At 47.1% G+C, this 19,488-nt stretch overlaps 1 protein-coding gene across 1 annotated transcript in view; it reads left to right on the plus strand.

Annotated features, from left to right (window-relative positions):
• The window catches only part of PHF12 (PHD finger protein 12), a gene marked incomplete at its 5' end in the record, with an annotated part of 31,722 nt that extends 12,399 nt beyond the window's left edge, over positions 1 to 19,323 (plus strand). Inside the window, 13 exon segments of the mRNA XM_008944740.1 lie at positions 2,102 to 2,174; positions 3,689 to 4,076; positions 4,648 to 4,768; positions 5,864 to 5,996; positions 6,695 to 6,859; positions 7,478 to 7,639; positions 8,714 to 9,530; positions 11,379 to 11,501; positions 12,691 to 12,834; positions 14,847 to 14,945; positions 15,752 to 15,834; positions 17,462 to 17,600; positions 18,147 to 19,323. Coding sequence (XP_008942988.1) covers positions 2,102 to 2,174; positions 3,689 to 4,076; positions 4,648 to 4,768; positions 5,864 to 5,996; positions 6,695 to 6,859; positions 7,478 to 7,639; positions 8,714 to 9,530; positions 11,379 to 11,501; positions 12,691 to 12,834; positions 14,847 to 14,945; positions 15,752 to 15,834; positions 17,462 to 17,600; positions 18,147 to 18,481 — 2,782 coding nt within the window.
• Positions 19,324 to 19,488: the final 165 nt, after the last annotated feature.

The raw sequence follows: 19,488 nt of genomic DNA on the forward strand, positions 1-19,488 counted from the left end.
AGCTTCAGAGGGCTAAAATTCACTGCAAACAAATCAAAGTCTCTGGGTTTTTTTCCCCTGGGGAGCTGGGAGGGGAGGGGGGGAACAGGCCAGATGAATCTGTGTGCTGTGGCTGCAGATCTAAGAGCTCGGTTTCTAACAGGAGTAAAAGCTGAGCTGTTGCAGGATCCACCTTAGGACTCGGAATGGATTTGCGCTGCAGCAAGCACACGGGGATAATTTGTTACTCTCCTCCTTCCACCCCTCCGCTCCTTGCTTCTGTTAGCAAAAGATTAGTTTGGGGCAGGGAGGGAGTTACTGCTTCAGCCGAGCATTTGAGGCTTCGTGTAAAGCAGCCAGTAGTTGAGGCTTTGGTGCTCTCATCTAGAGCCTGATCTCTTGTTCATCCAAGTCCTCCAGGAAATGAGAAACATAAGCTGCAGGTATGTTTGTGCATATACACAGAGCGCCGCGTTTCTGGAGTGCCTGGAACCCGGAGGCCTCTGAAACCCTGCACTGCTCCTCAAAATGGCTGCCAGATGTGTTGGCTCTACTGAATTCCCTGGAGCCTGACACCACAAGTGCCGAGGTTATTACCAGTTTGGTTCTCGCCGTGTCCCTCCTTCAGGCTCCCAGGCCCAGCGTCGGCAGCCGGCGCGTGGCCCGGGATGGTACCTGTGGAGGCTCTCTGTTGGCACGCTGGCACGCTCGGGGCAAGGCTCGCTGGGACTCTGCTGAAACAAAGGAAGCATGTTTGTTTTTACAGCTCAAGCCTGGGCTGGGATCCTGTGCCATTTCCCTGCTTTAGGAGCAAGATTCTCGAGGAAGACAGCCTCTCCCTTTGCTGCAAACACAGCTCTTACTGCTCAACAAAGACGCTGCTTGCTCTCTCTGGGTTGTCAGTGCTGGAGACTTCTTAAAGCTTAACTGGGATTTGGTTTGATATTTACCTGTAGGTGCAATAAACAGTCATCAAGACTCCTGAAGTGAATCTCTGGCTGCCTAGGCTCACGTGGCTTCTTAGGCTGGTCTTGAAAGCTCCTTGCTAGTGTGGCCACACTGCTGCTTGATCATCTTGTAACCTGGTAGATCCCAGCTGGATCCCTTGTAACCCATTTCCCAGTCAGTGGGAAATGGAGCTTCGAAACCCTGCAATAGTGCATGTGTCTTTTTAGTGTTCAGCACAAGGGAGCAGGCTTGCTATGCAGCTGTCCTTAGCATCAGTAGGTAGAACTTTTAAAAGTCGATCTTAAAGCCACACTGGATGGTAACTGGCTGTTTTTCTGACAGCGTGCACACTTTTCCTGCAACAGTCAGCAGTTTGCTGAAATAACAAACCTTAATGATAAAAAGGTGTTGGAAAGTACTTGAGCTAGTAGTAGGATCTGTAAGGAAAGTGTATCATCTAACATATGCTGCTCTGCTTTTAACAGAGGAAAAATGATTCTCAAAATACTCCTCCTTACTCCATCTAATTTGCTTTGGTTTATTTCTAGCATCAAAATGGGAATGTCATTTCAATGTGATACAGCTTTTATAGTAAGTGCAGATCCATGTGAGTAGGATGTATCTCAAGCTTCATAGCCAAGGCAAGCTGGTTATGGTGACACTTTTAAGAGTATTTGGGTTGTCTTAAGATAGAAAGTGGTTTCCACCATTAAGCGTTTTTGCCCGGGGATGGAGTACATGAGGAGCCGTGGGTAGACTTCATGGCAGCTTGTTTGGTTGGACTCATACTGTAAATGCCTAGATGTATGACTGTGCTTGCTGCACGGGAATCTGCGTAGTCTCACATGGAGGAATCGAGTTGTTTAAGGAGGTGTTGGTGTTAGGGGGGAGGTATGTGTGTCACATACGAGGGAATCTTTCATCTTTGCTATTCAATTCTAAGACTATCTTCTGAAACAGTGGAGGACACCACATCATGGAGATGCAGTGGGCTTTGTGGAAGACCTGTCTTCTCAGAGTTGTCCTGCTAAGTGGATGTATGGGGGAGCAAATCCGGGGAGCATCACCACAGAGAAAAGGAGGAAGCGCTGGGAGCAGAACCTGCAGAGCTACCCTGACTCGGGCTGTGTGTTCAGGAGCAGCACTCAAGCATTGCTTTGTGTTTCTCTTGCAGCAACCCTCCGCTCAGCGAGGAAATGCTGCCTCCGGGGGAGTGGATGTGTCACCGCTGCACTGTACGCCGCAAGGTGAGGCCTCCCCTGACAGACATCATCCCTGCCCTTCTGTCTGTCGGTCTGACACCTGAACCCCATGTTTCATACCTTCCTCTCCCCTTAAATACACCACCAGAGTTGCTCTTTGTGCTCACAGCTGCGAAGGGCTTTCTCAGGAATGGACTTGAAGAAAACTAAAGGGTCTCAATGAGACCCTCCTGGTATTTTTAACCTCCCTACTAGGAACCAAAACGGAAGTGCCTGATACATTCTTGTCAACTGTGCCTTTTAAACTGTTTTTGTTTCCCTCCACTTGGGAGAGGAGGGAGAATGGGAACAGCTCCCATGCTGGAGGAGGTGAGCTGTCTACAGGCAAAACAGGAATTGTGTTAACGCAGCTTTGGCACCGGGGCTGTGATTCTGGTTAACGTGTGTTTCTTAGATGTGTGACTTCACAACAGCTTCACATCAGCAGAGGGTGAAATCACAGTCAGTTATGATTTCCTGGGCTGTTGAACAGGATGGGGAGGAGGCGATTGGGCAAGATTGTGGCTTTTTTATTTTTTGTCCTTGATGGTCTTTCTCCAGGAAGCTGTCTTGCACAATGTAAACATCTTATTGCTGTGACTACGTAAGACTGCATAGCTGAAGGTTTAGAAACTGCACCAAACTATCTAGCAACTGTACCCTTGAGGTGACACCCAAAACAGATTGGGAGAAAACTATGTACTCAGACTTTTGTTCCTGAAGTGATTGCCCTGTTATGTTTTCAGGGTACCATTTAGCCATCAACAGTAAAAATGAAGGTTGCAAATTGGGAAAAAAAAAAAGCCTCAACTTCTCTGTATTATAAATTGCCTGATGACACTTTGCTTCTTTTACAGACCATTTTAGAGATTGGGTGGGTTGGTTCATCCACACTGGTGATGCTGTCAGACTCTGGTGCAGTGCACATTGCCCATACTAGGCCACACAGCGTCCCTTCCTGCTGCAAAATGGATCTTGTGATGATTGCAGTGTGTTAATTTCCTCTGCTGCAGTTCTCCCTGCCCACCTTGTTCAAAATTCCTGCCGTCAAGAGCTAGCAGAGTGGTGTTTGTATATTGTGCTTGTGTTCTCAGGCTGACACTCTCGTTCTGTAATGGGTTTGGGTGCACTGCCAGGGTTAACAGATCAACATTGCATCAACTGTGGAGTGTCTCAGTGTTGGCTAGCAAACCAAACAGAGTTGTCTCATTTGTCAAGTATTTAGGACTAGATGCTGGGAAATCTTGTCCTGATCTGGACTCAAATATGACTGGAAGGAGAGAGACCTCTCTCTGCTAATTTTTTTTCCCCATGCTTTGTTCCCTTCAGCAGTTTTGTCACCTGTACGTTAAGCTGGAATTAAATTGCTTTTGCTGGGTGAAGGCTTTAATAACTTCACAGGGGAAGTTGTAAGTGGCTCAGGCCTTTCCAGGTGCCGTTTGTCTTCGATTGCATATTTGTCAAGGTTGATGTGCTTTGTTGTGGCCTCCGTGATAAGCCTGCCTATTCATGTCGTGCAGAAGCGAGAACAGAAGAAAGAGCTGGGGCAGGTAAATGGATTGGTGGACAAATCTGGGAAAAGGACCACCTCCCCCACCAGTGACGCAGACCTGTTGGACAGGTCTAGCAGCAGCATCAGGGCTAATGCGCATGCCAGGATCTTGGAAAGGAGAGCAAGCCGGCCTGGCACGCCCACATCCAATGCCAGCACCGAGACCCCCAACTCAGAGCAGAATGATGTCGATGAGGACATAATTGACGTGGATGATGACTCTGCCATTGCAGAAATGGACTGTGGGCAGCCCCAGCTGAAGCGACCCTTTGAGCTTCTTATTGCTGCTGCCATGGAAAGGAACCCAACCCAGTTCCAGTTGCCGAATGAACTGACCTGCACCACAGCACTTCCAGGTGAGCAGTGCCTTCCTTGTCTGGTGTTGGTGAAGATGTCCGCAGTTGCATTCTGACCCGTTCTTGCCTCTTTCCCCTCTTGACTCCTGGGTACCTGTGGCTCCAGTGATGCTCACTGGTGAAAGCAGAGGGTGCAGGCATACCCCTGGTCCTCTCCAGGTGGCCTCTTTCAGTTGCAAGCTGTGGGGACACTGCTACCACACACTACACTCCCATCAGCACTTGGGATAGACATTTGCTATTGTCACCTTTAGTCTAGTTCACTAGTCTGAAGAAAAAAATTCCAGTTGTCAAAATACTGGTTAGGGTTAGGGTTGACTTGTGATATGATAATTTAGTAACAAAGGAATGACTTCATGTACAGGATGTCGCTGAAATGATTAAGTATAAAATAAGCCTGTCTTTAAATACAGTCTCTGTCACTTAAGGCTAGATTTACTGGTTGATAAGAGTTCCTTTAGCATCTCTTTGCCTTTTCGGTTTGCTTCTGCCCAAGATGATTGTGTGTATCTACCAGAAAGCAAATCTCTGCTATGTGGGTAACCCAAAGTCTTTCAAAATTTACTTTCAGGTACTAGTAAGAGGAGGAGAAAGGAAGAAACCACAGGAAAGAATGTCAAGAAAGCACAACACGAGTTAGACCACAATGGTTTGGTTCCCTTGCCAGTGAAAGTCTGCTTCACGTGCAACAGGTACTTGTCTCTTCCAGGGAAGCTGCTTGGTGTAGCTGCACCCTTCACAGGGGCAAAGTTCCTGCAATGACCTGTTCCCTTTCCCATTCATCTTCATTACTTGCTTACAATCCTCTAAACAAATGGGGGTATAATCATCTTTGCTAAATAACAGATGTTTAACCATGGCAAGTGTAGGTGTGGCTTCTGCAGCCCTGGGTGGCTGTAAAGAGTTTTACAATGTAGCCTGAAGACACTGAGCCATCTTGTCTTCAGTATTTTTCTACTTAGAAAAATTCTAAAGTGATGGTGGTTTAGAAAACAGAGATCTTTGTTTATGGTTTGTGAAGGAAGTATGTGAGGAAGTGACCTTTAGGAAATAGAAATCTGAGAGATGTAAGCCCAAGGCAAATAGTAAATCTGAAAACCAGTACAAAATACTGCTGGTTTTTATAACTGCGTAAAAAACCTCACAGATAAATCCCAATTCAAAATGTCAGTGAAAACAAAAAGCTTTATTTCAGGATCTGAGTCAGAGTGGGTTTCTGGAAGTGGGCTGGAGAATCAGGTGGACCTTTGTGGAGAACAGCTGATGACTGTCATAGAACGAGGACTCTATAAACCTGGGAAACCAGATGTAGTAGCTTTCTGGAGTGTGAGACTTGTTCTGACAACATCTTATAGAAGTAGATTTCCCAACTTCGCACGTGATTCATCTGAGGAAAATGTTGATAACCTAAATCTGAGGTCTCCTTTTGATCTCTGAATTTTGCTCTAAACAAAGCCACTCAGAACTTAACACACAAGGTCAACTTGAAAAGTTGCTTATGTGAATCTGACAGGTGCTTACAGCTTTCCAGCGATGACATCTCTTCCTGCCAAAGGACCTCTTCTGCCCTGAGAAACCCTGCTGTGCATGGGCAAATCCTTCTGATTTGAGTGGGTCTTGCAGAAGGTCCATATAGATTGTCACAAATCTGAAGCCTGATGTTAGATGCAAGTAACTCAGCATAGGGGTATTGGTGAGGAAAGAGGACCTAAAGTGGCTAGCCACGTTTGCCTGCGTGTTCCGTTTACATTCTGTATGTGATATAAGATGTGTCCCTCTCTTTGCAGGAGTTGCAGAGTGGCACCTCTCATTCAGTGTGATTATTGCCCACTCCTTTTCCACATGGATTGTCTGGAGCCACCGCTTACTGCCATGCCTCTGGGTAGATGGATGTGCCCAAATCACATAGAACATGTGGTGGTAAGCAGGACTATGATTGCAGTATGGTAACCGGATGCTGGAGTGGAACCTGGCAGGTCCATTAGAGGACAAAGTACAACAAATGTAAAACAGCTTCTGAGCTCTTACTGCTCCCTGTAACGCTTGTAAAGCTCCTGCTGCAAGCAACACGCTCTCCAAAGGAATATGATGCTGCTATCTGCAATAAAATATAAAGATGGGGAAACTCGTTCCTGTAACTGAAGCTGACAGCTCAGATTGTGGCTCACTGACAGCTTGTCTAGTTTTCAGACTGGACTCCTTAAGATCTAGATGAGCTTCCAGAACTGTGATACAAAGCAGCACGGTGCAACAAATAGGGGAAGTAATTCTTTGCATGCTTAACCCAAAAAACTTTCATTCCAAGAGGGAGTTTTCATTTGTGGAAAAGCAGTGTACTTGAGACTAAATACTCGGGAAACAGGGAGCTGAAACAAAGGGCCTGTGCCCAGACAACCTGCTTCTGAGAGCATTGGTGCTGCTTAGGAGGCCTCTAAGTGCTTTTGTATTCATCTCCAGCAATGTGCCCTTTAACAGAAGTGGTTAGTGCTGCAGGAAACAAATAGTCTAAAGCTGAGCTGATGCTGTACTGCCAGTGCTACAAGGCGTTATGAAAGTCTTAGGGTACATTAGAGTGACCCACAGATCCCTAACTCCTGTGGCATTATCTGATCACCCAGCTGAACCAGAAGAACTTGACCCTGAGTAATCGGTGCCGAGTATTTGACCGGTTCCAAGACACCATATCTCAGCATGTGGTCAAAGTGGATTTCTTAAACCGAATCCATAAGAAACATCCTCCGAATCGCAGAGTTCTTCAATCAGTAAAGAGAAAAGGTTTGAAGGTATGTGTAAACAAGTAGGTGTCGGTGAAGCTTCCTTTGTATATTCCAGCTTGGAAGGGAAACCAGCACGCCCGACAGAGATAGCCTCTTGGGGCAGGAGGAAGAGGGTGGGGTCTGAAGGAATGTGTTGGTGAGAAGTCTGGAAGTTAGCATTTACTTTTCACTGCGTGTAGGATTTAAGAAGCTCTTATTATGCCAACCATAAGGCTCAGCTATTACAAGTAAGCCTTTAAATCTAGCAGAAGCATAAAAAGTGCAACACAAAACTTGAAGGTGACTACAGTCAGATTGAGGCTGCTGCATGTTCTGTGTTAAACCCCAAATAGCTCATGCTGCCAGGATGCCTGGAGAACACCATACAGGCTTCCCTTCTTACTTGGTCTTTTTTGCATGACTTCTTTTACACTGTAGCCACCACATTGTGCTGAGGTCATGCCTGACCTAATGAATAAAAGCTATTAATTTCAGCTTAATTAATTTTAAAGTACTCAGTCCTTGAAACGTCCAGTGTATTGTCTGCAGGGCTCCTTTGAGTCAGAAAGCAGCAAACCTGAAGCGTAGTGCTGGTTAGGCACTTTAAAGTGTTCTCACGTGTGTTCTTCTTCCTCTACAATGTAGGTTCCTGATGCTATAAAGTCCCAATACCGACTTCCACCCCCGTTACTCGCGCCTGCAGCAATTAGAGATGGCGAGCTGATCTGTAACGGGATCCCTGAGGAACCCTTGCAGAAGCACCTTTTGAACACTGAGCACTTAGCCAGCCAGACAGAACAACAGGAGGTAAATGAAGTCAAATGTGTTTCTGGTTGCTTTGGTACAAAGATCCCATTCCATTTCAGTCCTGATCAGAGCGGTTGTCTAGGAAACCAGTCTCCAAATCCTGTCCGAAGGTGATGGCTTGTCTTGTCTCTGACACCCTTGCCCGTTAAAACTTCATTTTGGCTTTTCAGGTGAAATGTAAAACTCCTTGTTTTGACACTTCAAGGAAGTGGCGAAATAGTCTTCTGGCCTTAAGAGTGGAGTCAAGGGCTTTCTGTCTACATGTCATTTTTATTTCCAGGCTGAGGGGAAATACTTTCCACTTTGATGTGTCAGAGAGCAACCTTACATATTTATTTGTATGTTAACACCACATTTCTGTGCTGCTTTTTATTGCTGATAGGCTTGGACTTTTAAATCAAGGTCAAATGAGCATTTAAATCTTGTATGAAACTTCTTGCCAGATTCCACAACGTGAAGGCATGTTGTTTGGTAATCAGTGGTGCAAGTCGAGTCCTTCTGTTTAGCTCACGTAGCTTCTATATGGCAGGTGCACGTTCACCATGGAGCTTAAATCTTCAAATAAATCTTTTGGTTTACCTCCACATGGTGTAGAAGAAAAGGTGCTCCCCACCCTGGCTTTGGCAGGTCACTCCCTGTAGCATTGAGGTAGATCAACATTTTCCAGCATGTAAGCTGGAGGGTTGTGCTTGGCTGGAAGCCTGTATTAGTGAAAGATGTATTTGTAACTACCTGAAGAGTTGTAACACTTAAATGAAGAGAAGGAAGAGTTTGGGGATGAGGAAGTGCATCTGCTGCCTTCTTCCAGCTTCCACCTCAGCTTCTCTGTACTGTCTCTACATGGAGATAAACAATATATAATTTTGGTTACACTTTTTATACCTCAGGTCAAAATTTTCTCCTGATTCTAGAGGAGCCTCAGAGCAGGTGCTGTAGTTCCAGGCTGCATCTGAGCGGTCAGCAGCACAGTGAGGCAGCTGCATTTCTGTGAGCTGGGTGAACAGTGGAGTACCTGTTGGGGTTTGGATCTCTGTCCGCCCGTGGAGCTAACCTGCACTTTTCTCTTCCTCCCAGTGGCTCTGTAGTGTTGTTGCGCTCCAGTGCAGCATATTGAAACATTTATCTGCTAAGCAGATGACTTCGCTTTGGGACTCTGAACAAACAGAGAAGGCTGATATTAAGCCTGTTATTGTGGCAGACGGCTCACTCGCCAACCCTTACCAGGCAGCTGACAAGGCACCCACACCTTCCCTCTATTCCATGTCATCCTGCACCTCAGGGATTACCACCCAGAATTCCTTGAGCTCCTCACAATCCCAGCAGACTTTGTCACAGGAAGATGTCAACTGCAGCTCTTGTATAGATAAATCCAAGAAGGCGTCTTCTTGCGGGACTTCGAATGGGCCGACAGCCTCTGACATTAAAGTTAACGGTCCTCATTTCTACGGCGTGTCATCGGAACCTTCAGCACAGTTGACTGACTCCCAGAGGCTGATGGGATCTGGTAACACAATACCTGTTTTGTCTCATCGGCAAACGTGGCCTCGGCCCCTCACGCCCCCCGCGACTTGTGGACTTCTGAATCACACCATTGGAACCGTCGTCAAATCGGAGAACGTAGCGGGACCCGTCTCCTGTGCACAAAGGGGTCCCGCGCCGGTCACGAGCATGCCTACGTCCATGTCGAGCTCCTGTGCCAGCCTGGAGACCACCAGCACTTTGCAAAGAAAGAATGTGCAGACGCAGATAGGACCGCCGCTGAGCGCAGACCTGCGGCCTGCGGGCTCCCCTCTGACTGCCACGAGAGCTCTCACCCCGCCGCAGGCCACGGGAGATGGGATCTCTGCTGTCGGGTCCACCAACAGATTCTGTTCACCAGCACCACCTTCAGGTATGTGCCAAACGGCTGATCTTGGGCCCCGGGGCTGGGAAAGTGGTCAGGATAGCTCTTATTCTGGACCCCTAGCAGTATACCCTCGTTTAACTGGGAACTGCGTTTTCTGTGGAGAGCTGGGAGAAGTTTCTCAAGTCTCCTCTGTCTTGGGTCTCTTCATGGGAACCATGGGATGTGTTTTGGCTGGCTATATATACCTGAGAAGCAGAATAGTTGGTCAGTTCAATTCTGGAAACCTGTGATAATTTTGAATTGGAGGTTTTCAGCTGCACAGCCTTGATGCTGGAGAAATGGGCCTTGGGAAGCCGTAGTCTGTTCAGTACTGGCTGGTCTCCTAGTACAGAGTGGTTATGGACTGAACAGACCCCCCTCTGTCCTGAGCTGTACCCAGACACCTTCCTGTTAAATTGCACGGGCCCATTCTTCAGTATAAAAACATCACGTTAAAAGATACAGATAGCTGAAAGTCAAGAGTTCCTGGCCATAACTCAAGTTTTGCTGGAGCAAGCTTTCATGTGAAGCATTCTCCTTCTCTTCCCTTTCCCCACGCCAGCTCAACACTCGGGCCCTTTGTGAGGCTGGTTTGACGCAGTCGCTGGGAGGCCTGCGACAGAGCTGCCTGTCACTTCTCTCAGCTCCTGGCTGCTCAGGGCCAGGCTTGCGTGGAGTGGTTCAATCTGGTGACTGCGAGCAGCAGAGGCAACATCTTTTTATTATTCTTTTTTTAAAAATTCCTTAATGAGTAACTTCTGAGCTTTACTTTGTGTTTGGAGGCAGTCCATGGAGCACTTGGCCTCCTTGCTCACTGCTGAACAAACTCTGTTACTCGGAGGCTGCTAGTTTGAGCGTGCCCTGCTTAGAAACACGAGGCTGGGAGCGGTTTGGTACATGAAATGAGACCATACTACAGCAAACTTCTTCCTTGTGGTTTGAAGAGCACTGCAAACCCTACATAATTTTGCAGTTACTTAAGATGTTAAATAATTGCTTTTGGTACAAAGCTCGTGTTCTACGAGATGTACATTAAAACATCGTTTGGATGCAGCATCTCTTGGGAAAGGTGTGAATAGTTAGATTTTCAATCTAACATAATGCATATATATATATATAAAATCTTAAAATACAATGTGGGAATGTTGATGCTGAGTACAAAAATACAAGTCATCTGTGACCTTTTTTTTGCCATAAATCTCAGGCATATAGTAGTTCTATGCAAACCAACTCAAGAAGATCTGCTCTCAACAATGCACTAAAGGGATTTTGTTTCCTGACGTTTCTCAAGGTCTCTTTCAACTGCGTGGTCCTTGCCAAAGCAGTAGGATTTTATTTTGTGAATAATAAAATCTGCTTATGACTGTCCCATTCTTACTAGATAGTGAAGTACACCCCTCATAATTGTGCAGAAATGAAAAAGTGGCAGTTGTACTACTTATGCACGTTCAGGCCTAGACAAGCTATTTGGCAAATGTCTTTAGGTTTGGTGAACTCTTCAGGCTCCTGGGGACCTGGTGCTCACCTTTCCAGCCTCTGCAGGACATCACTTAGTCTGTCATTGCTGTGCTTCAAACAGGGAGTAGGAGCTTAAATGTATAGATCCAGAATTCCTCTGCCAGCTGGAGGTGTGAGAGGCAGTGCTGGCAGTGGGCTCGGTGTCGGTGGCACACACTAGTCCTTCTGTGAGAGGAGGAAAGCCAGCGGCCTCTAATTCAGGCCTTTTTCAAAGCATGACTATGAGCAAAATTAGTCATTCTGAGCAGCTTGGGAATTAAGTGCAGCGTGAGGGCTGGGTGCATGTCTCGCAAACATCACAGTGACATATCTCCTCTGCACCATCTTTCTCTCTAGATGGTAAGGTCAGTCCCAGCACCTTATCCATAGGAAGCGCTTTAACTCTACCCTCATCACTCACTTCAAACTCTGCAGCTATGCTGGACCTCACCAGTTCCCTGAAAGCATTTATGGATGGCGGTGAGTATTTATTATCCATCTCTATTAGCCTTGTGTTTGCTTCCCTGCAGCATTAGGTCTCTGCTTAAGGAAAAGTTCCAGAGATAAAGAAGGGTTGCAGTCAGGTGAGGGTGGGGCTGGGTGTACATTACCTGAAACATGTCACATGCTTCCCGACTTGTGGTGTTGCCAAGGCAGCGAGGCCAATGAGGTGTTTCTGCCTGAAGCTCTTCTGGGGAACGATCACAAAGCTATTGCTTGGGCTGCTTTCCAAGTGGGATTCACATGCAGAAACCTGCAGCCCTGCCGTGTTGTGGTGCTAGCTGCAATCCAGAGCTGCTCCCAATGGGCATAAAGTCCAGCAACAATAGATTTTGTAGGCGAGCAGTCACCCGAGTGGTGATGCTCTAATGGGTCAGTTAATTTTCTGATTTATTTCTGATTCCATCAATCTTCTCCTAGACTGGCCCTTTTTTTTTTTTTTTATTTTCCTCTTGTTGCATTTGGCAAGAAATGCCAAACTTCAGTGGAGTGACTTCAGGAGGAGGAGATTGCTGAACAGCAATCATCAATAGCATAGTGAGGCTGTTGCCAGAGACTTCTACATCTGAAGAACAGCCTTTCTGGCATTGCCAATGTGACCCTCTTTTCTGGGGTGAACCCCAACTGCTTAGCCTGCCCAGACCACCTCTGCTATTGGGAAAGGCCATTGGAGCTCTGCTTCTTCTGCGTGCTGTTTTAACTGTCACTGAGGTGGGGAAGGCTCTTGGAAGAAGAGGTTAAAGAAAGCAGACCCTCTGTAGGGCTTTACAAATATACTTCAAAGCTATCAGCAACAGATCTACTTTAAAGCTCGTTAACAATATTGTCTGAATTGCCCTGTTTGGTTTGAGTGACCCTGCTATGAAAGCTTGTGACTCCAGAAAGAGCCTGTAGCAGCTACAAAGGTGGTTACAACTTTCCTCTGTAGCATAGGGTTAAACTAACTAGATAATGGAGCTTCACAAGAAGGACCCAACCTGCTGCCCAAAGGGGCACAATGTCCACCTCTGCAGACCTGTTGATTCTGAGCCAAACCAGCAGATTTTCAACTGCTGTCACTCCTTGTTCCCCTAAACTTGTGCTTGCAAGTGGGACAGTTAAATCCACTGCAGCTCACATTGCACCCTTTCCATGAATAACTTACTAATTGCGTTTTGTTTATTAACAGAGATTGAGATAAATATGCTGGATGAGCAGCTGATCAAGTTTCTGGCTTTGCAGAGAATACATCAGCTCTTTCCTTCCAAAGCTCAGTCTCTAGCAAGCAGTGTCAGTTCCCATCAGCAGTCTCCTGTGGGAAACCACATTGAAGGTAAGAGCAGCCCTAGAATAGTTGGTTTATGTTGAGCTGTAGCTTTTTTGGCATTCCCTTGCCTGTTCATTGAAGGAGTTCTCCCTCTTCTTCTGGTATCTGTCTGATGCTGCCTTTCACATTTCTTTCCTCTCATCCCCCCAGCTCTTGATATCTATCAGCAGAAACTCTTTCACATCCCTCTATTTTAATTATTTGCAAGTTATGTCAATGAAATCACCATTAGTAACTTACGGTTTTCTGCTGAAAACCTTCAGTGAAGTTGTTTTATTCATCTGTGAATTAGCAAAAGATGGGAAGGTTCAGCTGCTTTTGTTTCCCCTACACCTCTGCCTTTGACATGGCCAAGAGAAATACGTGAATGCCTGCTCTCTTTTTTTGGAGAAGTTGCTTGTGAGACAAGCACAGGAACAGAAGGAACTGGGGCACAGAATATACATGTGGTGTTGTCACTGCCCATTTGGAATGTCATCTCTGTCAAGCTGAAACACTAAATGCAAATAATGGAAGACAACTTGGGCTTCTATTGGAAGTCTCCAGATTCCTGAGCTCAGCACTGGCTTTGTTTATGGTCACTGGTATCTAACACCTAAAGGTGGATGGGGAACATGGCTTCATGTTCCTCTGCATGCAGCCAGACCATTTAATGTGCTTTCAAGCACTAACTGGACAGCCTTGTTGTGGGAGCAGTTGACTGTTCTCCCCTCTACTAGGCCTGGAGATAAATATCTCAGATAAGATCTTTGGAAGGCTGCTAGCAATCCCTACCTTCTGAGACTGAGCTTGCCTGCTGGATTGCTGCTGCAGCATCGCAGCATTCTCTGAATGCTTTGTCAATCTTCTTTTGAACCCTGCTGTAGGACACAGCACCAGGCTGTGATATGAGCTGCTTCCCTGTGCTGCTCTAACAGACGAGTTCTGGAAATTCTTTAGCAGTCTGCCTTTCAAAAGACAGATTGATGCTGTCTTAACCCATTGCCCTTTTTGGGAAGGCATGGTGCATCCAGCTGACTGTTTAGCATTGCCGATGACATGGTAGATCCAAATCCTTTAGTGAGCCCCCTTGAGCCAGCAGAGCCAGAGAGATGAAAGGACTTGTGCAGGGCAGCTGTGCAGAGGTGGGAGCCTGCACCTTTCAGTGACATTGAGTGCTCCATGCCCAGCAATGCCACTCAGTGTGGCCAATGTTCTTGACGTAGGTGCCTCTGCAAACAATCTCTCACAATCCTCATGTTCTGTTCTTTGATTTCATGCTCTTGGTGTAAAGCAAGGTGGTTGTGGAGATGCACTATCAGGAGAGGCCTAAACTCTGTGTATATAAGGGGTTTATCTCCAAAAGACAGCTGCTGACGTCCTGGCTGGGCCTGTGTGGTCCAGAGTTTATCTGTTCCAAAGGAGATGATTTTCTGTCCAGTTAATGTGTGGTTTGGACTTGACTGCCAGGGAGCTGCTCTGGAGGCTCAGTTCTGGAGCAGCCCTTGTCCAGCGTGCCATAGGGGAAAGGAGTCCACCCATCAGTCATCGTGTCCTGGGAGCTGGGTTAGTCCCTGGACAAGTCCTGTTCAATCCCTGTGTTTTTTCCCTCAGCTTCACTAGAACTGAAATGGCAGTTGTTAAGTTGGTGACGTTCACCAGCACCAATTTTTTTTAAGTGGCACTTTGTCAGGAAGAGCCGGCTCTTTGATTACCCAAAGTGGAAGAGGTTAAGAAGAAGCTAGTGGCAGGAGGCTTCTGTTTTCCTCTGTGTGGCTCCATTGTGCACGCTCAGTGTTAATGTTCCCCCAGTCGCACAGCTTGTGTGGGTTACTGGAGAGAGCAATTTTCCCTGATGGCTGGCAAAAAGATGTTCAATGCACAAACATTCCTAGTGGGGTGGGAATCGGAGTTTAGGCCAGAGCTGACTGCATCCTCCTTAGGATCTGTGCTTTCTGGAGATTCTAGCACTGGGAATACTGGGGTCAAGGACGCTTTGTAGCTGATAACATTGTTGAAGTTTTCTTTTTATCTTGCAGCTCAAAGAAAGGAAGTGCAAGCCCGGGCAGTGTTCTATCCTCTGATGGGCTTAGGGGGTGCAGTCAATATGTGCTATCGAACCCTCTACATTGGAACAGGTGAGTGGCTTTTTCCTGCCCTGACCTTTCGGGGTAGTTCTCCCTGACCCTCCCTAAGTGTTTGCCAAGAGGGTGTTAAAGAAAACAGACCCTTTGTGGCTGCTTGTCCTGGGATTCTTTGCTACTAGGAAATGTGGAAATTCCCACTTGAGTCCACTTGAGTCTTTCTGGGGTTGCACGTTTGTAACCTGGCTGGTATCACACAATCCCAGCATGGTGGGGGTTGGAAGGGATCTCTGCAGATCATCTTGTCCAGCTTTCCTGCTCCAGCAGGGTCACCCACAGCAGGGTGCCCAGGATCATGTCGAGGCAGGTTTGGAATCTCTCCAGAGAAGGACATTCCACAGCCTCTCTGGGCAGCCTGCTGCACCCTCTGGCACCCTCACAGGAAAGAAGCTTTTCCTCCATTCAGGTGGAACCTCCTAGGTTCCAGTTTGTGCCCGTTAAATCAAAATTAGCAGAATGGCTGTCCTGGAGATTTAATGCCTGACTGATGGAGAGAAGAGGTATCGTTTGCTTGCAGGTTTCATTTCTCTCTGCTTAGATTCTTCTGGTGCTCTGGATAGATCCAGTAACTGTGAAATGCTCTTCAACCTTCATGGAGCTGGTGGCCTTCCCTTCCCCCACTGAAACTTTGTTCAGTGGCTTATCGCAGCATTATTCATGCAGTCCTGGGAGCAGGGACAAAGGCAGTTGCTCCCCTGTTGTTTTGCTAATTGAAGTTTAATTCTATCTGTTGTTCTCTGCTGCCTTGATGTTTTTTTTTCCAAAATGAACTGAGAGTGTTCTGTCCTCCCCGTTGACAGGAGCCGATATGGATGTGTGCCTTACAAGCTATGGTCACTGTAACTATGTGTCTGGCAAACACGCCTGCATATTCTATGATGAGGTGAGTGCCTGAGCATTGGAGTTTTTTAATTACTTTTATTATTTGGCATGCATGGCAGTGGGAGCTGGAGATGCAGGCAGCAGGTTGTCTTTGTGTGGTGCTCCTTTGTGGATTACAAAGTAAGAGCTGGGGCTGTGAATGGTTTCACTCCAGTGGAGGCTGCGTCAGCGTTTTCTGTCAGGCCCTTTTCTGAAGCACAGAGCTCTGCCAGCGTGACTTCTCTGAGCTAACTGCTCGGGGACAAAGACTGACCACAAGTAAGCACTGTCACTGCCAGCGTCTGGGGAAGGAGAAAGTCTGAGAAACGGTTCGATACTTTGTGATCCAGCTGCATTGTTAATAAATGCTAAAACTGCACGTGTCGACGTTGAACCTCAGCTGGAGCAGAGCAGGGAGCTGCCCCGAGTCTCGTGCTGTCAGGTGTGATGATGGTGCAAAGTGTCCCTGCTGCCTGCAGTGCTCTGTTTGAATTATATATGTAACTAAAATTTCAGCCAAGCTCTCAGCATTAACTGAGGTCTACAGTTGCTCCTTAACTACAGTCCAGAGATTAGTTTGTTCTTGAAGTAAATAGACTGCGGGTCTGCCAATAAAAGCGCCGCTGGAGATGTCTCTTAGTACGGACACGGTCTTTGAAGCAAGATAGAGTCTTTTATATCACCATTTGTCAACCAGCTACTGAGCAGGATCCAGGATTAACCCTCAGCCAGCTTCCACCATTCCTGCAGTGCACTACAAGCTGCAGAACACACTCGGTAATGGGATCCAGGCCTTAAATCTGTGTTGAAGCACCTTCTCGCAGTGGTCAATCCTAAATAGGGCTCTGGGCGCTGAACCTCTTCCATACTGCAGCAGTTCTGCTGTGGCTGGGCTCACTTTCCCTCTCCTCACTTCTGGCTGCTGCTGTTTCTGCTCCCAGCCCTTGGCAGCTCGTGCTTGGCCTCGGTCTCTGCAGTCTGGTGGATTACTTGAAAACTTACTCCCCTGGGCACAGGGAGTTTTTGTAACTTGATTAGAGCTCTGCAGTTCATGGAGGACAAGTTCTTCAGCCCTCAAATGATCCCTGTGTTACCTGAAATCTCTGCCCTGTCAACATCCTCTGCAAAGCTCACTTGAGCGTGATGCTGTTTGTGTAATGCTGTGTGTCACTGTAACGTCTTCTGGCATCTCAGTGTCTGCAGAAGGCCTGTGAATCCCAGACTGTCTCCATCTTGTAGCTGCTGCAGCACGCTGGCGTCCCTCTTGCCATCTTGTCTGCCTCCCAAAGCACATCCCTTTCCTGCTAGGCACAGGACTTGGGCCAAGTTTGCAACTAGGGCGTCTCTTAAAATGGTGTGGGAGAATCACCTGGAGTCCCCATTTCCAAAATACCTGTGGGTCCACATCCATTAGTAGGTCAAACCCTCTTCAGAATGACTTGGGCCATCCTTTCCTGCTAGGAAGCAGCTCCTGCTGGAGCATGAGCTGGGCTTGAGGGTCGGGTTGGTGGTCTCTGAAGCCAGAGGGTATTGAACTGCTCTTATTGACATTGACAGTGGTGGGGAGAGCAGGGTTGTGCTCCACTGCTCCAAAGGGTGCATGGGCAGAAGCCTTCTGACTTCACCTCAATTCTCTTCCCTTTTTTCAGAATACGAAACATTATGAGCTGTTGAACTACAGTGAGCATGGGACAACTGTGGACAACGTTCTGTATTCCTGTGACTTCTCAGAGAAGATGACCCCCACTCCTCCCAGCAGTATTGTTGCCAAAGTGCAGAGTGTGATAAGTGAGTGTTGAGCTATTCGAGGGGGACCTGAGAAGGGTGCAATCAATTCCTGGGTGGTGCTGGTTGTCCTGCAGTGGCTGATGGGCCTCTTGCAAAAGGGGAGCTGCTGCAGGGGCCTCAGCCTGGGTTACCCAGGGCCTGGGGAATGCCTCAGCCTGCCGAGTGCTCTGCGGTTAACCTGCTCCTGCCTCTGGTGCTGGAATCAGCTGAGCTCCAGGTCCCTGGCTGATGAGCTCTGGTTCAGACTGAGGGGTTTCCCCACAAGTGTCCTCCCCTCCCAGGCTGTGAGCAGGTGATCTGGGCTGTGCTACTGGCATCCCATCCCCGTGTGGATTGCTCCCGCTTTCTACCTGATCAGCTTCTGCTTTTTTAGGCTGCTGAAATAGATGTTTAATGCCTCGACCTCTCTGCGGCTGTGGGGAGAGTCTCAGTTCCCTTCTACCAGCCTTGTGGCCAGAAGATCTTACACCTGAGGCACCTCAGCAGTAGCCCCTGTTGATGAAAACAAGCCTGCCCATATCTTACTTTTTTTCTTTTCTTTTCCAGAACGACATAAAAGCAGAAAACAAGAAGAGGAGCCGCATGAAGAAGCTGCTGTGATGAATTCACAGGCACAAGGGCAGCATCGGAAACCCTGTAACTGCAAAGCCAGCAGCTCCAGCTTAATAGGGGGCAGTGGGGCTGGCTGGGAGGGGACAGCCCTGCTCCACCACGGCAGTTACATCAAGCTGGGCTGCCTGCAGTTCGTTTTCAGCATTACTGAATTTGCGACCAAACAGCCCAAGGGGGACACTGCCTTAGTACAAGACATGGACTTGGAGGAGAAGCTTTCTCTGAAACCCCACCAGGTGCCCGTGCTGCGGTCCAACTCAGTTCCCTAGGAATTTTAGGAAGAGAACTTTTGGAGTAAGGAAAAACGCCCTCAGACTCTTGCAATGCAAAAATGTACAAACCGAGGTGGGATTTTTCAGTGTCGGCCCAGAGACTGTTCACACGCCGTTTGCATGAAATGAAGAACGTTTAACTTTTTTTAATTTTTCTTTTTTGCTCAAGTTTTAGGGGCATTTGCACATATATTTGTACTATACATTTCATTTTAAAAAGGAAAACTGCAGTGAGAGCAGGACGTGTCAGAGCGAGGGACGAGCGCTGTCTGACTCGAGGACTCTCCCTGACAGATAGTTCCCATGCAGTTGTAAAATAATCAGAAACTTGTTCTATTTTGTGCCAGTGACAATAGTTTTATATTAAAAGAGAAATACAGTTTTCATACAGCAAATCTATACAATATCATTGTTTTATTTAATGTAAAGAAGCGCTCTTCTTCCCACAGTTATTTTTCCCATCCCTCCCTGCTATGGTTGCACTACAAGTAGCTACTGTGTATTACAGGCAGTGAGAAATGAGTTCTTTTCCTGGTGTCCATCCTATTTTTATTTCAAATAAGGAAAAGTGTTGGATTCTGTGTAAATACATCAGTGATGGCATTTTTCAATGTTTTAAAGCTGTGTACAGTGCTACATGTGGTATGACGTTCCTCAAATTGTCTATTGTAGCAGATCGTTTGTCGTAACCTGTCTGTCTCTTTTGTTTATAAGCCACCTCCCCCCCAGCAGAACAGCTAGTTCCACTGTACATAGTAATTGTAACGTTTTAGACTTTACAGAAACTTTCCTGTATTCTGTATATAAAAAAAAAATACTTCACATTCTGTTTTCTGATTGTCTGTCTGAACTCCTTGTCACCACAACCTGGAGCTTCCCCAGCGTTTCTGACCACCAACAGGAGCCTGAGTTGTGGGCTGGGGCTGTGCCTGAGGCAGCCCTGTGTCCTGCCTGGGGATGTGGGAGGACCACAGCACGGTGGGGTTGGAAGGGATCTCCGGAGA

This window comes from Merops nubicus, unplaced genomic scaffold, assembly GCF_000691845.1.
Source record: "Merops nubicus isolate BGI_N331 unplaced genomic scaffold, ASM69184v1 scaffold12117, whole genome shotgun sequence".
Lineage (NCBI taxonomy): Eukaryota > Metazoa > Chordata > Aves > Coraciiformes > Meropidae > Merops > Merops nubicus.